A 25,313-nucleotide genomic window follows, 5' to 3' on the forward strand; every position below is an offset into this window, starting at 1 on the left:
GTTCTATTCCCAGAGTGGGTTTGTAAGTTCAATTTGTTTGTAAGTCCAACAAAGTTAGCCTGGGTACCCAAGCTAGCGCAATTGGCTATTTATTAGTACTGTAGTGTAATTGGTTTATGATACTTTTCACACAAATAATACATAAAAAAAACAAACATAAAAAATAAAGAAAACATTTTTACTCTTGTAGTACAGTACCTTGAAAAGTACAGTAGTACAGTACAACAGCTGGCACGCATGGGCATATTTGCATCCTTGAAAATCTGCAACTTGAAGGGGATTTACTTCCTATGTAGGGGACTTACTATAAAAGCCTCAAAACATGGGGCCCAAGGTTCAGGATCCCAACCTCCCAGCAGGAGGAGTTCTCTATCCTGACTGTAAGGCACCAATTTGGTCCTCCGTTCTGACTCAACGATTCCTGTTTTGGGACAAAAGCACCCTTGAAGAAGAGGGCTTAGGTGGATGGTTTGCAGGTGGTCTAGTATGGTAATGAAGAGATGCTTACTCCATCTGAGACTCCCCTCATCCGTGAAATGGGGATGACATGGTACCACTGCCTCCTAGGGATGCTGTGAGGACCAAATGTCCATAAAGGGCTTACATAGGGTGAGGGACAAGGTAAGCCCTCTGGAAGTTTGCTTGTGAATTTCCTAGCACTCCTCCTGTCTCATGCGTGCCTGCTAAGTCAGTTCAGTCCTGTCTGACTCTTTGCGACCTCATAGCTGTAACCTGCCAGGCTCCTCTGTCAATGGGATTCTCCAGGCAAGAATACTGGAGTGGGTGGCCATTCTCTCCTCCAGGGGATCTTCCCAACCCAGGGATCAAACCTGCGTCTCCTGAGTCTCCTGCATTGCAGGGGGATACTTGACCGCTGAGCCACCTGGGAAGCCCGCTCCTGTCACATAATAAAAGCCAAATAAATACTGGATGAATGAATGGATCTGGTGAATTACACACAGTTCATTTCATTTCTGAGGAGGTGCCAACATTACCGGCAGAGTTCAGTAAGTACATAAAGGATGAAATACAGGCGTTCATTAGATTTCAAATGATCCGAGGGGATGGCTTGAAGTTACTTGGAGACATCCTGATGGATTGAAGGTCACTCTTGTGACCCAGTGGATTGGCACACCCTCCCCAAGGGCTGCTGGCCTTCCTGTGGATGTTGGAGCTGGCTGGTTTGCCTCCCACTGAGGCTCAGGCCTTTCTAGGACTTTCTCCATGGCTCTGCCTGCTTATTTGTTTTTATATAGATCCAGATTCCCTGGCGGCTCAGCGGTAAAGAATCCGCCTACCAATGCAGAAGATGCGGGTTCAATCCCTGGGTTGGGAAGATCACTTGGAGAAGGAAACAGCAACCCACTCTGCTCTCCTTGCCTGGAAAACCCCATGGACAAAGGAGCCTGGCGGGCTACAGTCCATTGGGTCACAAGAGTGACTAAACAACAGCAACAAAGATATGTTAGTCACAGGTGATGTGCAATCCATAGCCGAAGTCCAGTGCCTGGACTGGGGTTTCCTCCAGCCCAGACAGAGGCACTCAGGAAGATAAATGTCAGTTTTCCAAGGGCCAGCCCTCTTCCTACCTGCTCTGACCTCTTCTAAGTCCTCTGAAGAAAGGTTGCTTTCTGCTGGGACTCCCACCCTAATGATGATCATTGCTGTGATGATGTCTGAGATTTCTCAGCACTCACTGAGTGCCAGGCCCTGTTTGAGCACTTTGCAGGAACCATATATGCCATTTATGCGTTGGCTCAGCTCTGGTAGATAGATCTAAGGTCAGGACTGCCCTTGGCTTGTCTGTTTGCCGGCTGACCTCCGTGACCCTCCCAGCCCCCAAGTCAATAAGAATTAAGACCTATGACTCAACGGTTGTGCTGTTGCTAAGGACTGGCAAACAAACAGTTGAAGATTCCTGGAGTATTAGGTCTTATCTCAAAAGGATGAATTGTTAGAACCATAAAGGGAAGCAGGATAAGGTATGTGGATTAAGGACTGCATTTTCAGAGCCCTTCCCCCAAATTCCAGTCCTTAATCCAAATACCTTATCCTGCTTCCCTTTATGGGCTTGGGCTCATGTGTTGGTCCCTGCTTTCATTCTGTAAGCCTGGTGTTGTATTCATCCATTCCAAAAGGAATTGTGGCATGTACTTAACATCTGAGAGGTGCCGTCTTAGTTATCGATCCTCCAGTAAACCAGGCCAACACAGCTCTGCTCTGTGGCTCTTATATATCATCAGAGAGACAGCCAGTAAATTGTAAAATTATAAATTAGCTTAATTATAATTGCCAAGAATGCTAAGAAGGAGTTGTAGAGAGAGACTGAGGAAGTGGGCACTGACCCCCATTGGAGAGAAGTGCCACTGGGTATAGAATTGGAAAGATGAGTGGGACCAGCCAAAAGCAAAGGGGCCTCTGTATGTCATAGACTTCAGTGTGAAACGGGACGTACTGTGTAACTTGGTCAGGAGAGTTAGGTCACCATGGAAACTGAAAGAAGGCCGTGTGCCTGGAGGTAGGAGAACAGGGAGGAGAGAGATGTGTGATGAGGGTGAGGAGGGAAGTAGTGGAGCAAAGGGAAACCACGGACGTGTTCTAGGGGAGGAACATGATCGGGTGTTTTTCAGAAGTGACTCTGGCTTCTGCATGGAGAATAGGTCAGTGAAGGCAAGAGGAAAGGCAATGGGAGGGAGGTGAGGAGGGCTGTTTCAGGCGAGAGGTGAAGGTGCCTGGGAAGAGGGGTAAGGATGGAGCTGGAGGGAGGAGCGTGAGTGGGAAGGACTTGGGAGATAAAATCCATGGAGGAAGATTCTGATGGGATGTAGGGCATCAGTCCCCAACCTTTTTGACACCAGGGACCAGTTTTATGGAAGACAGTTTTTTCCACCAATCAGGATGGGTTGGTGGGGGAGGGATGGTTTCTGGATGATTCAAGTGCATTACCTCTGTTGTGCACTTTATTTCATTATTATTAGCTTGTGATATATAATGAATTATACACTTCACCATAATGCAGAATCAGTGGGAGCCCTAAACTTGTTTTCCTGCAACCAGACGGTCCATCTGGGGGTGATGGGAGAGCGATGGGGAGCGAATATAGATGTGAAGCTTCGCTTGCTCTCCCACTGCTCATCTCCTGCTGTGCAGTCCGGTTCCTAACAGCCAGGGGTGGAGGGGCTTGGTTGGCAGCTCCTGACGTAAGGTTTAAGAAAGAGAGTGATGCTGATGCTCGCTCCTAGATTTCTGACTTGTCTAACAGAATGGATTCAGGATCAGCAAACTATCTCTTGCAGTCCAAATCCATCCCTCTGCCTATATTTGTAAATATGGTTTCTTGGGCACACAGCTGTGCCCCACTATTTACATATTGTGGTCCCTGCATTCACCCTACACGGTTTGCTGCCCCTGGGGCAGGTGGTAGTGCCTTCCACTGAAATGGAGAATGAGGGGGAGGTAGAGCACAGGTTTAGGTGTAGAGAGAAAAAGAGGACTAGTTAGATTTGGGGTCTCCGAGGTGCCAGGTGGGACTGTCGGGTAAGAGTTCTTCTGGAAAGGGCAGCAGGGGTTGTTGTGGGAAAAGATGCAATCAGGAGCTGGAACCGGGGTACAGGAGAGGGTGTGAGGAGGAGAAAATGGTCCCAGAAAGAGTTGGGGGATTCTATCATTTTAAGGCTCCTTATTGCATCTTTCCAAGTATCTGATCTGAGACCCACCCACATGGTGGGCTCATGGGCAGCAGAGGCAGATTCTGCTGTGAGGTCAGCGGGTCTATAGTGGGGTCAGTGGATCTGCCTGGCTGTATTGGCATCTAGGGTCCTCGGATGGCTGCAGTAGGGCAGGGGAGGGACACCTAATGGAGAAGACCATGCTGGGCACGATGCCTCACGTACAGCAGGTTCTCAGTGATGCCAGGGTTCTGTGTTGCAGGCAGGACCCCCTGCCTTGGGGAAATTGAGACTGGAAGGAAGTACCATAGTGGGGCATCAACCTGCCTTCCCCTCCCAGTGATCATGCCTTCCCTTCCCTCCACAGCTGCGCCTGAACGGGGGCCGAAACCCCTACGAGGGCCGAGTGGAGGTGCTGGTGGAGAGGAACGGGTCCCTCGTGTGGGGCATGGTGTGCGGCGAGAACTGGGGCATTGTGGAGGCCATGGTCGTCTGCCGGCAGCTAGGCCTGGGGTTTGCCAGCAATGCCTTCCAGGTGAGAAGCCCCAACCCCCACCCTGCATCCAGTCCAATCCTGCCCATCTCTCATCAGCCCCTACCTTCTGTGACTCCCAGGAGGTAGAGAGCCACGCACTTGGAGAAAAACCTCATCCTGTCCTCCACTGCTCTGCCCCCTGCAGCCCCGAGTCCTTGCGTGGGTCACTGGACTCTGGTTTTGGGTCTCAGCTCTGTGCACTGGGCTTGACCATGCCAGGGGCTCATTCTGGGATGTCCCGACCTGCCTTTGCAGGGGGAAGTCACTCAGTCCTATCGGGGGGCATGTGGAGACCACCCAACCCAACACCCTAGACGCCTTAGTTCAGCGGTCCCCAGCCTTTCTGGCATCAGAGACTGGTTTTGTGGAAGACAGCTTTTCCACAGACGGGGTAGGGGCAGGGTGGATGCTTCAGGCAGTAATGTGAGTGATGGAGAGCAATGGGGAGAGGCAGATGAAGCTTTGCTTACTCACTCATCACTCACCTCCTGCTGAGTGGCCTAGTTCCTAACAGGTCTCGGACCAGTACCAGGAGGGTGGAGACCCCTGTCATAGCTCGCTCCCTTGCTGGCCCCTCTTCCCACAACATGCCTCCTCGCTGTGTCCACATCCACGCATCCTCTCCTTGGTTGGCTGGCAGTTCCCCAAGCCCTGCTTCAGAACCCTTTCACAGCCGCTGCACACTCCTCCTGCCGCCAGCTCAGAAGGGACTCAGCCAAAGGTAGCTAAGCTCCCCACCCCGCCATCAGAAAGGAACAGAAGAAAGACAGGCAGTGCTTTGGATTAAAAAATCACTGGCCTCTGGACCCCATCCTGAGATGTAACATTGTCAGAAAGAGGCCAGGGGCAAGAGGAGTGGGAGCCAGGAGGCTGGAGGTCACTTCCCAATTGGACACCCTCCCAGCTGGCTACATAATGACCTGCCACCTTTCCCAGCCTCTCTGTGAACATGGAACAAATAGTCCAGGTCCTCAGTATCCAGGCTCTATAAACACCTTTCTTAAGCTTCTCCCAGAACAGGAAAATGTCCAGAGCACCCCTATCTCACTTTGCTAACCCTGACTTCAGCCCCTGTGCCCTGGGTGGCTGCTTGAGGAAGGTGTTTGTTAGTAGCGACATGGGAGAACTCATCCAGGCAGCCCTGTGGCAACTCCCCAAACCATCCAGAAGGAGGGGGCAGGCCTCTGGTACCTGGGGCCCTCTGGAAGCCTGGCTTCACACAGCCACATCATGTTTCTGCTGATCCTGCTTATGACCAGCCAAGGCACTCGCTGGTTCTCCATGGAGTGTAGAACAGTGCTGATTGCAACAGAGTAGCTGTCCGACTATTTTTGTTCCTAGTCAGCTCTTTCCTAAGACACCTGATTCTCACAGCAGAAGCTGTGAGATGGGCCTACCCTTGACCTCAGTACTCTGATTGCAGGCCTTATCCCTTCCCGAGGCCCCAGTTTTCTCTCTAGAGGAGGAGGGGTATGTAGGTTCTCTAGAAAATAAGAACCAATGAGATGTATGAAGATGGAACTATTGACAAATGTGACTAGATTTCTTCTCTCCTGCCAATCCTGATCAGTTGGTGGTGTCTCCCTGGAGCACGGTGTTGAGAAGGATTCTGAGAGCACAGTCAGGCTTAGAGGAGAGTGCTGTGATAGATTAGTAATGTCTGCCCAGGGCTCAGGAGGAGGGAGCAGGCAGTATGGCTGCTGTTTCTGATACACAGCATTGAGCACACTCTTAGCTGTGCTTTCCAAAAGGGGAGAGGGGCAGAATCCAAGTGTGGGGGGCGGGCCTCATTTGCGCTGCCACCAACAAACTGCATGACTTGGGTAAGTGACTGTGTCTTGGCTGTCTCCATCTGAAAAATGGGATCATAAAGCCTTGGGTGTTTTGGTGAGGCTGAAATTTGATAGAATGTGGGAAAGTGACAATTCAAGGTAACATGCTGGCTGTTTGTTGTTGTTGGTTCATGCAGGAGACCTGGTACTGGCATGGAGATATCAACGCCAACAAGGTGGTCATGAGTGGTGTGAAGTGCTCAGGAACAGAGCTGTCCCTGGCGCACTGCCGACACGACGGGGAGGACGTGGCCTGCCCCGAGGGAGGGGTGCGGTACGGGGCTGGAGTCGCCTGCTCAGAAAGTGAGAGCTCCTGGGGGTTGTAGACAACTGACTGTCCTGCCAGGCTCTGGGAGGGGCACAGAGTCTCACTGGTTATTCCCCTGCCTGGGGTCTCTGCTATGAGCTGAGCAAAATGGAAAGCAGGGATGGATTCTTGCTAAGTGAGAAGAATCAGGGGCAAGAGGAACTACCCCCATAGGCAACCCTGGAATCTTGCCTGATAACAGTGGAGAAGGCTGGAAGGAGGAGTTGGGAGTCTGGAAGCCTTGGGTTCAAAGGCAGGGTCACTGCAGATTATTTAAGTGGTCTTAGGAGAATTAAGTGACTAAGAACTTGGTCTCCTGGGAGCTGGCTTCTGGGTTAGCAGTGAAATACATACTGCTTGGTGGGTCAGCTTCCTTCCTTCTGCCCTGCCCCACAGATCATTTCCTGGGACTTCCCTGGGGATCCAATGGTTAAGACGCTGTGCTTCCAATACAGAGGATATAGGTTCAATCCCTGGTCAGGAAACTAAGATCCACATGCTGTGTGGAATGGTCACACACAAAAAAAGGACATAGATCGTTTTTTGTTGTCACACACACAGGGTGATTTAACCTCCTAGTGACTCCCTGGGAATCCTAGAGAGCTTGACAGTATAGAAGGGAGCCCCCAGGCCCACCTCCATCCCCACCCTGGCCAGAATTCAGAATGGCCATCTCAGCAGGTTCCCTTCCAAGCTGAAAGGACCGGCTGACAGCCTTGTGGGTGTATTATCCTCTGGATCCCACCCTCCTCGCCTTATCAAAGGATTTCCTTGTGGATCTGGGAGGTGGGAGAGGCCCTGAGCCTGGCCAAAGGACTCCAGACCAGGCATTGCCTGCGGTTTATTAGCTGATCTTGGCAAAGTCAGTTCATGGCTATGATCCACAGTCTTTGTTGTTTTTCCTGGAGACTGGAAATTCAATGTGACAACGACATACGCAAGCGCTTAAAAAACAGCGACGCATTGTCGTTTACCATCATGCGGAACTAGGGAGGTTAGACTCAAACTCAGTCACTTCTCCCCCTTTTAGACCCATTCAGCATTTCGTAACCCTTGTAAGGCAGGACACTCAACCCCAGCGTGAGCTTCTCTGGGGAGACATTATTATTGTTGCATCCTTTCTGAGAGGAAAGAGTGAGAGTACCACTCTTACCAGACCCCCAGGCAGAGAGACGTGGTCTCACCCTCATCGGGAGTCTTCTCTCTGCTTAATAATTTATTTATATTTTTAATATACCATTTATCAAAAAAGAAACTAAGAGAATATAAACCTAAATAAAATTCAAGGTAGCGTAAGATAAAACCAGGTTTAGAAAAAAGTATGCAGACTTCTCTGATGGTCCAGTGCCTAAGACTCTGTGCTCCCAATGCTAGTATCCTGCATTTGATCCCTGGTCAGGAAACTAGGTCCTACATGCTGCAACTGAAGATTTGCATGCTGCAACTAAGACCTGGTACAGCCAAATAAATCAATATTTAAAAATCATATATATATATATTTTTAAAGTACATATTGGCAGAATGAGACTGGCTCAAACTGGAACTGATAGAGATTAATAAAAAATTATATATTATAGAGACCTATACATTTATTGGGCTTCCCTGGTGGTGCTAGTGATTTAAAAAAAAAAAAAAACTGCCTTTCAATGCAGGACATGTAAAAGACGTGTGCGATCCCTGGGCTGGGAAGATCCCATGGACAAGGGCATGGCAATTCACTCCAATATTCTTGCCAGAAGAATCCCATGGACAGAGGAGCCTGGTGGGCTGCAGTCCGTGGGGTCACACAGAATTGAGCACAGCTGAAGCAACTTAGGCTAGCACAGCACATACATTTGCTGTCATAGAGTCGTATACATTTACTGTTGTTATTATACAGCGGGCTTCCTACCAGCCAAAGGAAGGAGAGAAATGTGGTCTTTAATATAATTCGCAGTATGCCTGGGCTTCCCTCATAACTCAGTTGGTAAATCATCTGCCTGCAGTGCAGGAGACCCGGGTTCAATTCCTGGATCAGGAAGATCCCCTGGAGAAGGAAATGGCAACCCACTCCAGTATTCTTGCTTGGAGATTCCCATGGATAGAGGAGCCTGACAGGCTACAGTCCATAGGATCGCAAGAGTCAGACACGACTTAGCAACTAAACCACCACCACCATGCATGAGGTAGAAACAAACCCATGAGTCAAAAGAAGCTCACTATCCTAGATACTGAGATCAAAGGGGAATTTTTTATTATGAGGACCAAGAATTATGAGATCAACAGGGCCCTCCACATGCTCACGGCAGACCACAAATGACCTTCATGGGGCTATTGCTCAAAGAACCCCTCTGCCTGGGCTGAAGGCATCAGTCAGAGTCTGCAGGGGAAGCAAGAGCCTCTGGGGCCAGGAACGCTTACCTGGCTTCATATTTTATTCATAAAGAAAAAACATATTCTTCTAGTAACTTTTTGCTTGCCTAGTGGCTCAGACAGTAAAGAATCTACCTGCAATGCAGGAGACCCAGGTTTGATCCTTGCATTGGGAAGATCCTCTGGAGAAGGGCATGGCAACACACTCCAGTATTCTTGCCTGGAAAATCCCATGGACAGAGAAACCTGGTGGGTTACAGGGCATAGGGTCACACAGAGTTGGGGATGCTTACTGACTAGTGTACAGATCATGAAAAGAGGCCACAAAACCCTCATTAAACTGTGCACTCAACACTCAGCACCAGCAGTGGTACATCCTGAAAACCTGCTGGGCTCCACGCACAGCCAGGGAGGGGACCCAGACAGGGCAGAATTGCTCCAGGCAGTGGTGAACATGAGGGAAGCAAAGCTCATAGAGGACACTCACCTCAGAAATTTGCAAGCATCAGAAAATAAAAGATGGATGGGTCTTAGGTTTGAAGGTTTGTTTGCTTGTTTTGAGATTTTTTTTTAATGTGGATCATTTTTTTAAGCCTTTATTAATTTTGTTACAATATTGCTTTTGTTTTACATTTTGTTTTTGTTTTTGACTGCGAGGCATGTGGGGTCTTTGGGTCTTTGTTCCTCAACAAAGGATCGAACCCACAACCCCTGCATCGGAAGGCAAGGTGTTAGCCACTGGACCACCAGGGAAGTCTCTGGGCCTTGTCATAAATGATTCATATACTACATTCCTGTGAATTGAGGTATACTAGAAATGTTCAGTAGAATCTCACTTTTAAAGAGAGACACAATTAATCCTTTGGTGAAGAAGTTAATCCTTCTATTATAACTGTTTAGTAAACATAGATTGTAACCACTGGTGATTATTTTTTTTAACACCTGCTATGTACATTGTGCTAATTGAATAAGTCAAGCTTGTTTTAAAAGAGGTAACTGGGTGAAAACTCTCACTTGGAGCAACAGTGCAAGGGGAAACTGGTAGAACCGGATATATATCAGAATCTTGGAAGCGTGAAACCTGCCCCTCAGCAATTTATAGAAATATATTCTGAAGAAATGATTAAAGTTACACACAGAGATTTACTACAGGATGTTTATCGCCACTTTATCTTTAACTGTGGTCCAGTGGTTAAGAATCTGCCTGCCAATGCAGGAGACATGGGTTCAGTCCCTGCTCCAGAAAGATCCCACATGCCACCAGACAACTAAGCCCTCTCGCCTAGAGCCCATTCTCTGCAACTGGAGAAGCCACTTTAGTGAGCAGCCTGAGAACCACAACCAGGGAATAGATCCTGCTCTCCGCAGCTAGAGAAAGCCCCACACAGCAACAAAGATACAGTGCAATCAAAAGTTAATAAGTAATATTAATTAATTAGTTTAAAAATAAATAAAGTGTAGGTTAGGGTTATAAATTAAATATTGTAGTGGATATTTATTAACAAGTGAATATGTCAAGATATGTTTTAAGAGAGACAGCATTAACAGACTAATACAATATAAGTAGTATTTTATGTAGTACAGATCTTCATACAGTATTACACATGGTGGGAAATACATTTGTAATTCCCAGAAGAATCAGACCAAAGTATTAAGAGTGTTCTCTCTATGGTAGCATGATTTCATTGTTAGAAGTTAGAAGTGTTAGTCACTGTTGTGTCCGACTCTTTGCAACCTCATGGACTATAGCCCGCCAGGCTCCACTGCCCGTGGCATTCTGCAGGCAAGAATAATGCAGTGGGTTGCCATTCCCTTCTCCAGGGGATCTTCACAACCCAGGGACTGAACCCAGGTCTGCATTGCAGGCAGATTCTTTACCATCTGAGCTACGAGAGAAGCTCCTATTCATTGTTATTGTCTGCTTTTTATTATGGAAACTCTCAAGCCACTCTGAAGGAGATTCAGTTCAGATCAGTGCAGTCGCTCAGTCATGTCCAACTCTTTGCTACCCCATGGACTGCAGCATGCCAGGCCTCCCTGTCCATTACCAACTCTCGGAGTTTACTAAAATTCAAGTCCATTGAGTTGGTGATGCCATCCAACCATCTCATCCTCTCTCGTCCCGTTCTTCTCTTGCCTTCAATCTGTTCCAGCATCAAGGTATTTTCAAATGAGTCAGCTCTTCGCATCAGGTGGCCAGAGTATTGGAGTTTCAGCTTAACATCAATCCTTCCAATGAACACCCAGGACTGATTTCCTTTAGGATGACTAGTTGGATCTCCTTGCAGTCCAAGGGTCTCTCAGGAGTCTTCTCCAACACCACAGTTCAAAAGCATCAATTCTTCGGCACTCAGCTTTCTTTATAGTCCAACTCTCACATCCATACATGACTACTGGAATAACCATAGCCTTACCTAGATGGACCTTTGTTGGCAAAGTAATGTCTCTGCTTTTTAATATGCTGTCTAGGTTGGTCATAACTTTTCTTCCAAGAAGTAAGTGCCCTTTTATTTCATGGCTGCAATCACCATCTGCAGTGATTTTGGAGTCCAAAAAAATAAAGTCAGCCACTGTTTCCACTGTTTCTCCATCTATTTGCCTTGAAGTGATGGGACTGGATGCCATGATCTTTGTTTTCTGAATGTTGAGCTTTAAGCCAACTTTTTCACTCTCCTGTTTCATTTTCATCAAGAGGCTCTTTAGTTCTTGTTCCCTTTCTGCTATAAGGGTGGTGTCATCTGCATATCTGAGGTTATTGAGATTTCTCCTGGCAATCTTGATTCCAACTTGTGCTTTTTCCAGTCCAGCATTTCTCATGATGTACTCTGCATATAAGTTGAATAAGTAGGGTGACAATATACAGCCTTGACATACTTCTTTTCCTATTTGGAACCAGTCTGTTGTTCCATGTCCAGTTCTAACTGTTGCTTCCTGACCTGCACACAGATTTCTCAAGAGGCAGGTCAGGTGGTCTGGTATTCCCACCTCTTTCAGAATTTTCCACAGTTTATTGTGATCCACAAAGTCAAAGGCTTTGGCATAGTCAATAAAGCAGAAGTTGATGTTTTTCTGGAACTGTGTTGCTTTTTTGATGATCCAGCGGATGTTGGCAATTTGATCTCTGGTTCCTCTGCCTTTTCTAAAACCAGCTTGAACATCTGGAAGTTCATGGTTCATGTATTGTTGGAGAATTTTGAGTATTACTTTGCTCACGTGTGAGATGAGTGCAATTGTGTGGTAGTTTGAGCATTCTTTGGCATTGCCTTTCTTTGGGATTAGAATGAAAACTGACCTTTTCAAGTCCTGTGGCCACTGCTGAGTTTTCCAAATTTGCTGGCATACTGAGTGCAGCACTTTCACAGCATCATCTTTCAGGATTTGAAACAGGTCAACTGGAATTCTATCACCTCCACTAGCTTTGTTCATAGTGATGCTTTCTAAGGCCCACTTGACTTCACATTCTAGGATGTCTGGCTCTAGGTGAGTGATCACACCATCGTGATTATCTTGGTCATGAAGATCTCTTTTGTATAGTTCTTCTGTGTATTCTTGCCACCTCTTCTTAATACCTTCTGCTTCTGTTAGGTCCATACCATTTCTGTCCTTTATCGAGCCCATTTTTGCATGAAATGTTCCCTTGGTATCTCTAATTTTCTTAAAGATATCTCTAGTCCTTCCCATTCTATTTCTTTGCACTGATCACTGAAGAAGGCGTTCTTATTTCTCCTTGCTATTCTTTGGAACTCTGCATTGAAATGGGTATATCTTTCCTTTTCTCCTTTGCTTTTCACTTCTCTTCTTTTCATAGCCATGTGTAAGGCCTCCTCAGACAGCCAGTTTGCTTTTTTTCATTTCTTTTTCTTGGGGATGGTCTTGCTCCCTGTCTCCAGTACAATGTCATGAACCTCTGTCCATAGTTCATCAGGCACTCTGCCTATCAGATCTAGTCCCTTAAATCTATTTCTCACTTCCACTGTGTAATCGTTAGGGATTTGATTTAGGTCATACCTGAATGGTCTAGTGGTTTTCCCTACTTTCTTCAATTTAAGTCTGAATTTGGCAATAAGCAGTTCATGATCTGAGCCACAGTCACCTCCTGGTCTTATTTTTGCTGACTGTATAGAGCTTCTCCATCTTTGGCTGCAAAAAATATAATCAATCTGATTTCGGTGTTGTCCATCTGGTGATGTCCATGTGTAGAGTCTTCTCTTATGTTGTTGGAAGAGGGTGTTTGCTATGACCAGTGCATTCTCTTGGCAAACTCTGTTAGCCTTTGCTCTGCTTCATTCTGTACTCCAAGGCCAAATTTGCCTATTACTCCAGGAGATTATTCTAAAGGCGATAGAATAATATTAATATAATGAAGCCTCATGGACCCATTACCCAGATTGAACTACTGGGTAGTTCAACATTTTGCAAACATGAGAAAGAGTCACACATGACTGAACCACTAAGCATGCATGCGCACACTGAGATGCGCACACTGAGATCCACAGAGGTGTCTAGCAGGGCTCTCAGAGAAGGGGGAAAGAGTTGAGGGTAGTAATCCCTGACCCGGATAGGAGAGACCACGAGAGCCAGTTCCAGATGCTCGGCAGGGATGCAGGCCAGTCACTGCTCTGGAATCAGAGGAAACCTAGGCGGGAAGGGGCGTGGAGTCTCTGGCCTGTCTGAAGCCTGTGTCTGCCCTGCTCCCAGCTGCCCCTGACCTGGTGCTCAACGCAGAGATCGTGCAGCAGACCACGTACCTGGAGGACCGGCCCATGTTCATGCTGCAGTGCGCCATGGAGGAGAACTGCCTCTCGGCCTCGGCCGCCCAGACCAACCCCACCACGGGCTACCGGCGGCTCCTGCGCTTCTCCTCCCAGATCCACAACAACGGCCAGTCCGACTTCCGACCCAAGAATGGGCGCCACGCCTGGATCTGGCATGACTGCCACAGGTGAGCCATCCTCCCTGCCCCAGCCCGCCAACCCACGGGCCCCAGATGTCACAGGGCCACTTAGACACAGCCGAGCGGCCACATGGTCCTGGGGGCAGGGCTCCCTCTAGCTGGAGGGCTCCTTTACATTTGCAGACAGTGTTCTCCCCTCCCAGAGGCCCTGGCCCACCTCACCCTCTCCAAGCCTGCTCTCTTTCTTGCCCCTGACACCTCTAGCGTTCAGAAACAAACTTCATTTTGAGAACCCAGTGCCCCTCCATTGACCTTCAGTCAATGGTTTCTGGTGTGTTCTCAGCAAATTCATGCTCTGCAGGGAGCTTGGGTGCTGCAGGTGTTGGATGCTGAGTTCATGTAGAAATATATTTTATTCTAGTCTGTTCTACTTTATTTTTAGCTATACTGGGTCTGTGTTGTGGTGCCCAGGCTTCTCTAGTTGCGGCATGCAGTCTCTCTACTTGTGGCATGTGGGTTATTTTAAATACCAGTATGCTGTACATGCTGAAGATCTCTAGGAAGATGGTGAGTGTGGAGACACAAGTTCTAGGCCCAGGAGTCATGAGACCTGGTCTCTCGACCCAGCCATGCCTCTCACCAGCTGTGCGATGTCAGGCCATCTGGGCCACATCAGCTGAGACCTCCGCTGTCCCTTCCCACCCTCAGTCTGTGGCTCTGTTCCCAGTTATAAATTCCTGGGCGAGAGCAGAGCACGGCCCCAGAGCCGGCCCAAGCTGGACCAACAGAAGCCTTGCTGTTCATCTCCCTGTGCCCCCCAGCCTCCTTCTTTTTGTTCCTTTGCTTGATTCCCACCCTAATCCAGAGCCCTCTGTCTGTTGCCGCTGGCTCTCATTTTGCTGCTCAGACCTGAGCTGGGCGAGTAGAGGGAACAGAGTGAGCAGTTTTGAAAATGAACAGAGGGAGGCCCCTGCCATTCAACACGGCAGCCACCTTCCCACCCCTTCCCCGAAGGACCACAGACTTGGGCCCGGCGGGAGGGCACGGTCCCCGCACTCAAAATCCCAGCCCTACAAGAGTTTTGCATCAGGTCCCCAAGAGGGCTGGTGGCATCTGCAGTCAGTGTCAAATCCAGGGCCCATGGGAGACTGACAATTGCTTAAGAATCTGCATGTTAACAGGTACCCAAAGGACTGTGTGCCATCAGTCTGAGAGGCCCCAGTCTGGCTGACCTCTAGGTGTCCTTCCAGCTCTGAAGTGTGATGATCATTATTAGGGACACAAGAACTAAAGCTGGTAGAAAAAGGTACCAGGCAGGGTACCCTCCTTTTTCTGAATCAGGAAACCGTGGCTCTGCATTCACATGACTTGTCCAGGATGAAGTTGGGGAATGAGGGTCCTGACTGGGGCCTGCCTGACTCCCAGTATGTGCCCTTCCTGGGACCTCCCCCAGTCTTCAGAAGGGCTTCCCTGGCGGCTCAGACAGTAAAAAAATCAGCCTGTGATGCAGGAGACCTGGGTTCCATCCTGGGTTGGGAAGATCGCCTAGAGACTGGAATGGCCACCTACTCCAGTATTCTTGTCTGGAGAGTCCCATGCACAGAGGAGCCTGGTGGGTTACAGTCCATGGGGTTGCAAAGAATCAGACATGACTAAGCGACTAACCCTTTTCTGTCTTTCCCCTAGTCTTCATCACAAATCTGTAGGGCTGCTTTTTCATGTCGTAATTTATGGCCTAGTCACATTTGAAACTGTTTAGGGATAGAGTTGTTCAATCCATTTCAAAAGAAAGGACAATTTGAACTTCCCTGGTGGCTCAGTGGTGAAGACTTCACCTTCCAGTGCAGGGGGTTGCAGGTTCAATCCCTGGTCAGGGAGCTAAGACCCTACATGCCTTATGGCCAGAAAACCAAAACATAAAAGAGAAGCATTATTGTAACAGATTTAATAATCTGGTCAAAAATGGTCCATATCAAAAAAAAAAAAAAGGATTGTGATAGAACTCGGGGGTACTGATATTCCTTTATGTAGTTGACCCTTGAACAACACAGATTTGAAATGCCTGGGTCCCTTTGGATTTTTCTTTTCCAATTAACGTAGTACCTCTACACATTTTCATTTTATAGCTTTTAAATTAACTCAGTGTGGGGAAAAGTTCGTGTTTGATTAGAGATCACAATACATAGAATCAAACGAATTAGGGCTGCTGTGTCCCGATTCTATCCAAGCAGTTTCAGTTTCCTGCCCTTGGATGAGTCATTTCTGAGCTCCTTTGTTTCTGAGACTGAGATAACAGTTCTTGGAGTTTCAACTGTGTGGAGGTCAGTGCCCCTAACCTCTGCGTTGTTCAAAGGTCAACTGCAATTACTCTTGGTATGTCCTGAAAGCCCTCTTTAGCCAAAGAAGTTTGGGTCTTTATATAGAAGCATGGAGGTCTTCTGCAGGGAGGGAGTTAGAGAGTAAAATTAAAGCCCTGACGTATGGGTGCCTGATTTCCTTCCGAGAATACATGGTGGAAGTGCTGCCCTTTGGATCTATAAGTAGAAGGTAATTGCGTCTCCGCCCCATATATGGTGCTCCACCCAGACATCACACGGTAGGGCGCTCCCTGTGACATAGGCTTGATCTCCAAGGAATGGTTTCTTCTCTAAGAATACACATGGCGACCTCATGAAGTGTTTCTTCTGATCTGGAGCTCCAAGCCACCCTGACCTCCCCACCCCAAACCCTGCTTTTCCTGTGGTCTGTTTCCTTTCTTTGTTTACAGATGTTGCAATCAATGGTTTGGAAGGAATGGGTGGGAAAGATCATACTGGCTAAGCATATGTCCCTTCAGCCTTGCCCTCCTGGACTGTGGCTGAGAACCTCTGACCACAAGACCCCAGGGAGTGTAAGAAACTCCCCACCCCTGGCCTCCAGAGCTCCGGGGGAGCTTCTCCAGGCCCTATGGGAGGACCTTCAACAGGACTCCTGGCCCTGAATTTCTCTGTTGGGTCCCTTTGGGAGCATGATGAGAGCTGACCCATCCTCCACTCAAAGAAATTATTTCTGGATTTTACACCCTGTTTCAGCAGATTTACAGATGCTAAAGCCCATCTGTGAAGTCAAAGTTGAGAACCCTGGCTCAAGTTAGCCTGAATCTGCAAAATGGTCACTCCCAATTTAGTTGATGCTGTGCTGAGGAACAGAGGTATAGTCTTTGAAAGTGCTAAGATGAAATACCACAGGGGCTTCCGGGTGGCAAAGCCGTAAAGAACCCACCTGCCAGTGCAGGAACTGCAGGAGAAGTGGGCTTGATCCCTGGGTCAGGAAGATCCCCTGAAGAAGGAAATGGCAGTCCACTCCAGTGTTCTTGCCTGGGGATCCCATGGACAGAGGAGCCTAGCAGGCTACAGTTCATAGGGTCACGAAGAGTTGGACACAACTTAGCAACTGAGCACTCACATACAAGGTGAGGCTCGGAGACTGAGCCCTCTCAGAGCCTCCTCACGAGCCAGCCTAAAGGGAAATGCCCTGAGCCATTCTCTCTCATCATCATGGCCCTTGACTGATGATACTGATGGGGGTCCCCTTCCTGCTTCTTGCACCCCAGGTATGGGCCACACTGCTCACCTGGGACATGATGTCACAGAGCAGCCTTGCTGCTCCTGGTTCTCAGCCCCTGCTGTGTTCCAGGGTGCAGCATCCTGCCTTGCCCCCTACCTCAGGAAAGCCCTGGAGGGGAGCTGGGAGCTGGAGATGCAGGGAGATGGATATCCAACCACAGGTGCCAGGCCCTCTGATCACGGGTAGCCCGCCTACAAAAGGCGGGACTTTCATTCATTCCGCCCCCACCATGTGCAGAGCAGCCCCCTGCAGATTCAGTGCGGCCTCAGTGAGCCGAATTTAGGCCTTCATCCCATCCAGGAGGGCTTTGTTCCACCCGAGGGCTGCCTAGCAGGTGGGGAAGGGCAAGGCTGAGCGAGCAGAAGGGCTCCTGCCCTTTGTGGCAGCACCTCCTGAGGTTGGAACACGCCCCCACGTTCTCTGAAATAGTAATGGGAGCATCTTCCAATCCACAGCTGAATGCCAGCCAGGATGGGCGCCGGGGGACACATGGCTGGTGTGAGAAAGGAAGAAGAGTGAAGCATCTCTGTAATATGCACTGATGCTCAGATGGAAAGTCTTATCTGGGCCCGAGATGACCTAGGGAACAAAGAACATACCCAAGCTCCCTTCTTGTTCTGGACTGGCTTTGCCTGTCATCCACGTGTCCACCCAGAGCCCTGTGCCTCTGCTGGTGCCATGCCCTAGTGTACCTCGCTCTCTCGTTCCCCAGTGGAAGATCACCCTTCTTCTCTGCCAAGTTACAACGACCTCCACCGGCCTCCAGTGATCTAGTGTCTGGTGTTCTCTCCTGCCTAGACTTCCTGAATCTCTTTCCAAACCGACATTTCCCTATCTTTATCCCATAGATCAGGCTACCTCTTAGACCTCTGAAGATCAGGACGCTCAGCCTGAAAGGAGAAAATGTCCCTGGATCACCAGATGCTTCCTCCCTCCTTCCCAGCAGCCTCGATCTGAATCTCCTGGGGTGCGAGTGTGGGTGGTGAAGGGTGGGTGCCCCTGGGCTCTCCAACCAGCCCGCTGGAGGAGAGATGGCCCGGGAGGTGATGTCCACACACGCCCCAGCAGTAAAGCACAGAGGCTCCCGGACCACAGCTAGCTAGCATCATGAATCTCCAGCCAGCTGCTTCCCTCCCCATGTCCACAGGGGAAAAAACGAAGAGTCGGGGAAGACTCTTAAATCAAGTCTGCAGGAAGCAGGGGCAGCAGGAGAAGGCCAGCCTTACAAGAGTCTGTCTGTGGGCTCCGTCTGCATTTTGTTTAGACAGCGGAACATAAACCTATTTCTCTTCAGTCTTTCCAGCCAGTAAACATAGCAACATAAACCCCTCTCTGAAAGAGGTAGACATGTTTTAGGCAGTGAGTCAGACCTCGTGTCCCATCTTGCTCCTTCAAGAAGCCAAAATAGACTCTTTCAAAGTCTTTCCTTCAACTGCCACAGAATGCATCCTTGTAACTGTTCCCCATGGGCCCCTGGCTCAGCATCCTTTTACCCAGGAACCCGAGTGACCTGGGAAAAGCCCAAGTTAGGCACTTCTGACGTTATTTATAGCACCAGCCCAATGCAGGAAGAAGGGAAAAGAGCCTCTCATTTCCTCTCTGTAAAGTTGTCCTTTTAATTTTCCTCTCCTCTCTGTCCTCTTCTGTTCCCATCCAGCCGAGAGAGCCTGAGGGCAAACACCTAAGGCTGGGGGTGGGGTGGGGGGCGGTGAGGAAGCTGCTGTGGCCAGGAAATAATCATAGCAATGGGTCCCCTGGAGAAGGGAATGGAAGCCCTCTCCAGTATTCTGGCCTGGAGAATCCCATGGACAGAGGCCTGGCAGGCTACAGTCCATAGGGTTACAGAGTCAGACATGACTGGGTGACTAATACACACAATCATAGCAATGGTAGCGGTGTTGATAGTAATAAAGCAGGACTCCATCACTCATGGGAGTAGTAGCGGTAAGGAGAGGGTGGACAGGTATTGAGTGTTCCTCTGTCTCAAGCCCCGTGGTAGGCATTTCTGTGACTTCTCCTAATCCATGTTTTTTTCCCCATTAATAGCTTACTTATATTTATTTTTTTAAGTCTTTATTGAATTTGTTATCAAATTGCTTCTGTTTTACGTTTTAGTTTTTTGGCTGCAAGGCCTGTGGGATCTTAGCTTCCTAACCAGGGAACTGCATTGGAAGGTGGGATCTTAGCCTCTGGACCCAACTAGGGAAGTCCGTCTCCTAGTTCCTCTGTACAGAACCCCTGATGGGGGTCATGCTGTCATTCCCTCTTTCCTGCGGAGGGAACTCAGGTCACAGGGAAACAAAACTCATGATTCTGTTCCCCAAACCTTGGTAGCTTGTGCCTTCCCCCATTTTCCAAATGTTCCTGGAATGAGAGACAAGCGAGTGTGAATACTTGCAGCCACTTGTGATAAGATGTATAGCAGCTTAGGATGGGCTTGGCACCAAGCCCCTCAGGAAGGCCCCTCGGAAGCCATGTCTCCCGTGTTATTCTGCACCAAACACAGGCCTTTCCAAGAGCCTGCATCTGTTCTCAATTCTTCCCGAGGGATGAGGTGGGACCCCGTTAGGTAAATGTTCATCCGGGACAAGAGCCACGGGGGTACACAATCTCTCTTCCCTCTCTGCTCCCTTCTACAGGATGTGCCAGTCACCCTCTCCCTCCCATGGGGTCTCAAAGCCCCTTTTCCCCCCTCTTTTAAAAAAAGAATGTTCTTGACGCCAGGAGCACAAGTTTCTGCCTAGTTTGGGACACGTGTGTGCCCTGCTCATCAGCGCCTGCTCTTCCCATCCTTTCTTCCCCTCTTCATTCTGTCTCCCTCCCGACCATACTCCCACTTTAAACGTTTTCTAAAGACATCAAAGAGTGACTTGTATTCACCTGCAGAAAGTGCCCAAGTAGAAATGAGCTGTGACAGCCACTTTAGGTCTCTGGAGGGTGCTACATCCTTTTACTAAATATATCCTAATTTATTGAGCTTATTGATGCTGAGCCCCTGTTCATCAGTTTATCTGATTAATTCCCATAGCACCCCATGCATTACATTATTATTTCCATTTAGCAGATGAAAAAACTGAGGCTCTCGAAGGTAGTGTGTTGTCCCCCTCCAGAGCCCATGGAAGCGCCACGATTCCTGACTTCTGTCCCATCCCCCATCTCATAATGCCCTGTCCACTGCACACTTTTCTCCCTCCACCACCACTTTGGACCACGCTGCTCTGCTCGAGATGTCCCTGGAGGGGAATGGCCAGCTGGGCCATCGCTTGCAGGCGGCAATCCCTCCAGAAACTGACATCCAGACCTCCCTCTCGCCCCCAGGCACTACCACAGCATGGAGGTGTTCACACACTATGACCTGCTGAACCTCAATGGCACCAAGGTGGCAGAGGGCCACAAAGCTAGCTTCTGCTTGGAGGACACAGAATGTGAAGGAGGTATTCGGGGGACAGGGTGGGCTGGGGAGATTCTGAGGGACTCAGATGCTGCTGCGTGTGGTCATTTGGCCAGGATCTCAGGCCTGGCTAGGGACTCGGTGTCGCCCTGCTGACTCCCCACAGGACCTTCCTCACTGGGGACCTCATAACTACCATCTGGGGCTGGAGGGGTGGGGTGGGCAAGGCCTGGCTATAAAGGCACCTGGGTCCCCAGAATCATGCTGACGGGCAATCCAGTGGGTCCACTGGTGGGTCTCCCCTGTAAGGCTCAAACCCTTAAACCTGACACGCAGTCCCCTATCACTCTGGCTACCACACTTTCTCTCTGTATCCAACATAGATACACAAGCCCCACAGGTTCTCACCTTCCAGTTCAAGCTCGAAGCCCCACTTTGAGGTTCCCAGACTCTCTTGACTGCCCCAGGCAGAGGCAGCACCCCACCCACACCCCCAGTCGCTTCCATACCTGCACGGTGACCGCTGTGGGCGCATCTGCCATCCTGGCCTGACCGAGCTTTCTTAAGAGGAGACACGTGACTCTTCTCAGGGCAGCTGGGGTTTAGAGCAGCGCCCAGACTTGGCAGGCTCTCAGTAAATGGGTGCTAATTGTTAGTGGTTGATGTGGCCCTTGGCATGTCATGAAATCACCCAGCAGATGGGTTTTGAGCACCTACTGTGTGCCACACAAGGGGCTGACCCAGGACAGGTCAGAGAGATGGGTCAGACCGAGACCACATCCAAGAGCGGATGCCCTCGGGGAGACCAGATGACCCCGCATCGGGCTCAACAATAAACATCATAACTTATCCAGAATAGCACACGCTTCATTCCCAGGCTGCAGAACGGCCAGGGTGGGCCAGAGTGGCCCAGGAAGGCTTCATGGAGGAGGACTCAGTGGGATGTGGATAGGGAATTGAGGGAGGATTCTACCAAAAGCAGAGCAGAGCAGGGATGGGCCGCCGAGCCCAGAGGCAGCCAAGGCTGTGGGCCTGGAGAAGGGAGAGATGCTGAAGGTGGGGTCTGGGGATGCCCCCCCACTTAGCAGGGCCTTCATGAGGAGCACGGTGGAGGAACCGTGGGTGCCTGGTGACTTGGCTTCCCTCTGTCTCCACATGCAGACATCCAGAAGAGTTACGAGTGCGCCAACTTTGGTGAGCAGGGCATCACCATGGGCTGCTGGGACATGTACCGTCATGACATTGACTGCCAGTGGGTCGACATCACTGACGTGCCTCCTGGAGACTACCTGTTCCAGGTGAGCCGCATAAGGGGCTCCAGGGCCCCTGCTGATGGGAGGCCGGGTCTCTGCCTGAGCAAATGGGTAGGCAGTCTCCTGCTGATGGTGCCTAGGCATGGAGGCTGGGCTGTCTAAAGGGCACAGAGTCCTGGACCTGGTACTTGCAAATCGAAGGGCGTCTGCAGGCCAGATTGGTGCTCAGGCTAGGAATCTGTGCAGCTTCTAAGGCAGCCCACACTCCTTGTCTCTGGAGCGTTACTTGCACCTCCACCCCGGCTTCTCCCAGTGCCCTCCCTCAGGCTCTCTTGGCCTGTGCCATCAGGGCTAAAAGCAATCACACAAAGAGCCATTCACTCACAAGTGTCTGTGACTTGCCTCCCCCAGAAATGTTTGCCTCATAGAAGAGGATCTGCAGAGGGGGCAGTGTTCAATGCAAAGAAATAAACCTATAATGGTAGATTGTTAGGTACTAGAGGCAGCCTGTCCAGTGACTATTTGTGCAATGACTTCCCAGGGCTTCTATGTACTCTGTCCAGGGGAAGGGCCACCCTGAGACAGGAACTAAGACGCACTGGCCTCCCACCTTTCTGCAAATAGCTGCAGGCCCCAGCCAGTGCCCAGACTGGTGGGGGAACCCAGGGTCACCATATCCCCAGCGTCTCCCCTTCAAGCACACAGGCGCACTCCTGCCTGCGGAGACTTCACCTTATTTTTCCCACATCCCCACCCATCTTGCTTTCAAGCTAGATCCTTGGGTGACCAGAAATGTGTCATTTTGTCTTGAAAGCTTTCCTAGAGGGCATTCAGCCAGCCCAGGGCCTGGCCACGGTCCCCACCTTATAGACAATCCTGGGAGGAACCAACACCTGCAGGGAAGTGACCACAGAGGGGTTCTGAAAGTTTCCCTGGTCAGTTTCAGAGACTGGTAATCAGATAGCCAAGCACTTTTCCACCCACAAGCCCAGAACCGCAGACTTGGAGAAGCCCAAGTGAAGAGCAGAGTGCTCTTTATTTAAAGAATCGGATATCCATGTCTCTGTACACGTACTTCAGTTTATGTTTGAGGTCTGCTATCCCTTTGCAAGGGGAACATGTAGCGTCATGTATTTTGATAATGTCTTTTTAATAACTGTGACTCATTAAAGGCTTCCCAGATGGCCCAGTGGTAATGAATCTGCCTGCCAATGCAAGAGATACAAGAGATGTGGGTTCAATCCCTGGGTTGGAAGATCCCCTGAAGTAGGAAATGGCAACCTACTCCAGTATTCTTGCCTGGAGAATCCCATGGACAGGGGAGCCTGGCGGGCTACAGTCTAGGAGGTCACAAAGAGTCTAGGAGGTCACAAAGAGACTGAGCACACACGTACTTGTACACTGAAGATCGGTGGTGGGCCAGACCCTGGCCACACCCTGTGGACCCATGGTCTCATGTAATCCCCCAGGGATGGGCATTATCATTACCCACACTTCACAGCCAGCAGGGCCAGGTCATCTTCCCTTGGGATGGATGTGGAGCTTTAGACTTTCGAGAGTCCTGGCCTGGGAGTATTGGCCCTCTCCATTCCCATGTGGACCCAGGTGCAGGCCCCAGAAATGCTGCAGAAACAGGAGAAAGCTGGGTTGAGGAAGGGTTGGTGTTCCAGCCCAAGAGGCCAGTGCACAGAGGCTCAGAGGCAGGGTTCCCAAGGTTATTAGATCCCTAATTCCCACCATTGCCTGGATCCACAGCAGATCTTTTTGTTTTTCAACACAAAGCTGCCACTGTCACTTTATTTATTTTCTGTGTGTGTTTTTTAAGTTTTTAAAAATTGCAGTATAACTGATTTAACGTATTAAACATAGGTGTCCAATGAGGTATAATTGATTTACAGTATTAGTTTCAGGTGTCCAACATAGCAATTCAAAATTTTTCTAGATTATGCCCCATTTATAGTTATCAGAAAATTTTGGCTTAATTCTCTGTGCTTGCAGTAGTGTACCCTTATAGTTTATTTCATACACAGTGGTTTGTACCCCTGTCTGGCCTCTCCCCATTCCCCTCTCCCCACTGGTGATCACTAGCTCTGTATCTGTGAGTCGTCTTCTTTTTTACATTCATTGGTTTGTTGTGTTTTTTAGATTGCATAAATACGTGATAATATGCAGTATTTTTCTTTCCCTGACTTATTCCACTAAGCATAATACCCTCAAGTCCATCCATGTTATTGCAAATGGCAAAATTTCATTTTTTTTTTTTCTGGCTGAGTATTCCATTGTGTGTCTACATACATATACATCACATCTTTACCCATTCATCTGTTGATGGGCAGGTTGCTTCCACATGTTGGCTGTTGTAAATCACAGCAGGTCTCCTGCCTAAGGAACTAAAGCCACTGCCCACAGATCCCCAAGAGACTGAGGACCCCACATATGAGTCTGATGGAACTGTGGAGACCATTCATTTCCGCTCTCACCCTTGCACCCGAGTGGGTCAAAAGGGCCCTAATAGTCCCCACTGCCCTCATGGTCACCTGCAGGGACATGACTATCTGTGAGCAAAGGGCTGCCTGGGTCTTGGTGCAGGGGGTTTGTCTGTCCTTGGCTATGAGCCATGCATGGGCTGGTACATGGCACAACTAAGGTTGTCAGGCAGAAAACAGATCAAAGTAAGGCCACCCCAGAGCAGGACATTTCCCAGCCTTACCTAGAGAGACAGAGTCACCATGGGACATAACCTAGAGCCCCCAGAATATTCTGCACCGGCTAGGACTCAGGGCTGGAGACCCCCACTGACCTGTTTCCCATAGCATCTCTGGCAGGCCCAGCCAGCTTGCTAAAGGGTCACTGTTGTTACTGTTTAGTCACTAAGTCATGTCCGACTCTTTGTGACCCCATGGACTGCAGCACACCAGACTTCCCTGTCCTTCACTATCTCCCAGAGTTTGCTCAAACTCATGTCCATTGAGTTGGTGATGCCATCCAACCATCTCATCCTCTGTCATCCCTTTCTCCTACCCTCAGTCTTTCCCAGCATCAGGGACTTTTCCAATGAGTTGGTTCTTTGCGTCTGGTGGCCAAGGTATTGGAGCTTCAGCTTCAGCATCAGTCCTTCCAATGAATATTCAGGGTTGATTTCCTTTAGGACTGACTGGTTTTATCCCCTTGCTGTCCAAGGGACTCTCAAGAATCTTCTCCAGCACCACAGTTCAAAGCATCAATTCTTCAGCCCTCAACCTTCTTTATGGTCTGACTCTCAGCCCTGGAGGGAGAGGTCCTGAGGGCCCCAAGCCTATAGAATGCACCCTAACGAGCAGGCTGTCCCTCCCCCATCATATTGACCATGGGCGGCCCTGTCCCCCTTGCCTCCTTGGGGTCTTCCAGATGTGGCAGGACCCTCGGGGGAAAGCCTCATCTGTGTCCTCTGCACTTTCACCCACAGCCCCAGGCCCAGCTTCTGTCTCCTCACTTT

General features: G+C 49.4%; 1 protein-coding gene across 1 annotated transcript in view; it reads left to right on the top strand.

The window, feature by feature from the left end:
- The window catches only part of LOXL2 (lysyl oxidase like 2), a 114,042-nt gene that overhangs the window by 85,113 nt on the left and 3,616 nt on the right, over positions 1-25,313 (top strand). Inside the window, exons 8-12 of the mRNA XM_069574004.1 lie at positions 4,036-4,203; positions 6,173-6,338; positions 13,393-13,636; positions 20,513-20,628; positions 21,747-21,883. Of these exons, the coding sequence (XP_069430105.1) occupies positions 4,036-4,203; positions 6,173-6,338; positions 13,393-13,636; positions 20,513-20,628; positions 21,747-21,883 (831 nt within the window). The remainder of the gene's footprint in view (positions 1-4,035; positions 4,204-6,172; positions 6,339-13,392; positions 13,637-20,512; positions 20,629-21,746; positions 21,884-25,313) is intronic.

Source organism: Ovis canadensis, chromosome 2 (assembly GCF_042477335.2).
Source record: "Ovis canadensis isolate MfBH-ARS-UI-01 breed Bighorn chromosome 2, ARS-UI_OviCan_v2, whole genome shotgun sequence".
Lineage (NCBI taxonomy): Eukaryota > Metazoa > Chordata > Mammalia > Artiodactyla > Bovidae > Ovis > Ovis canadensis.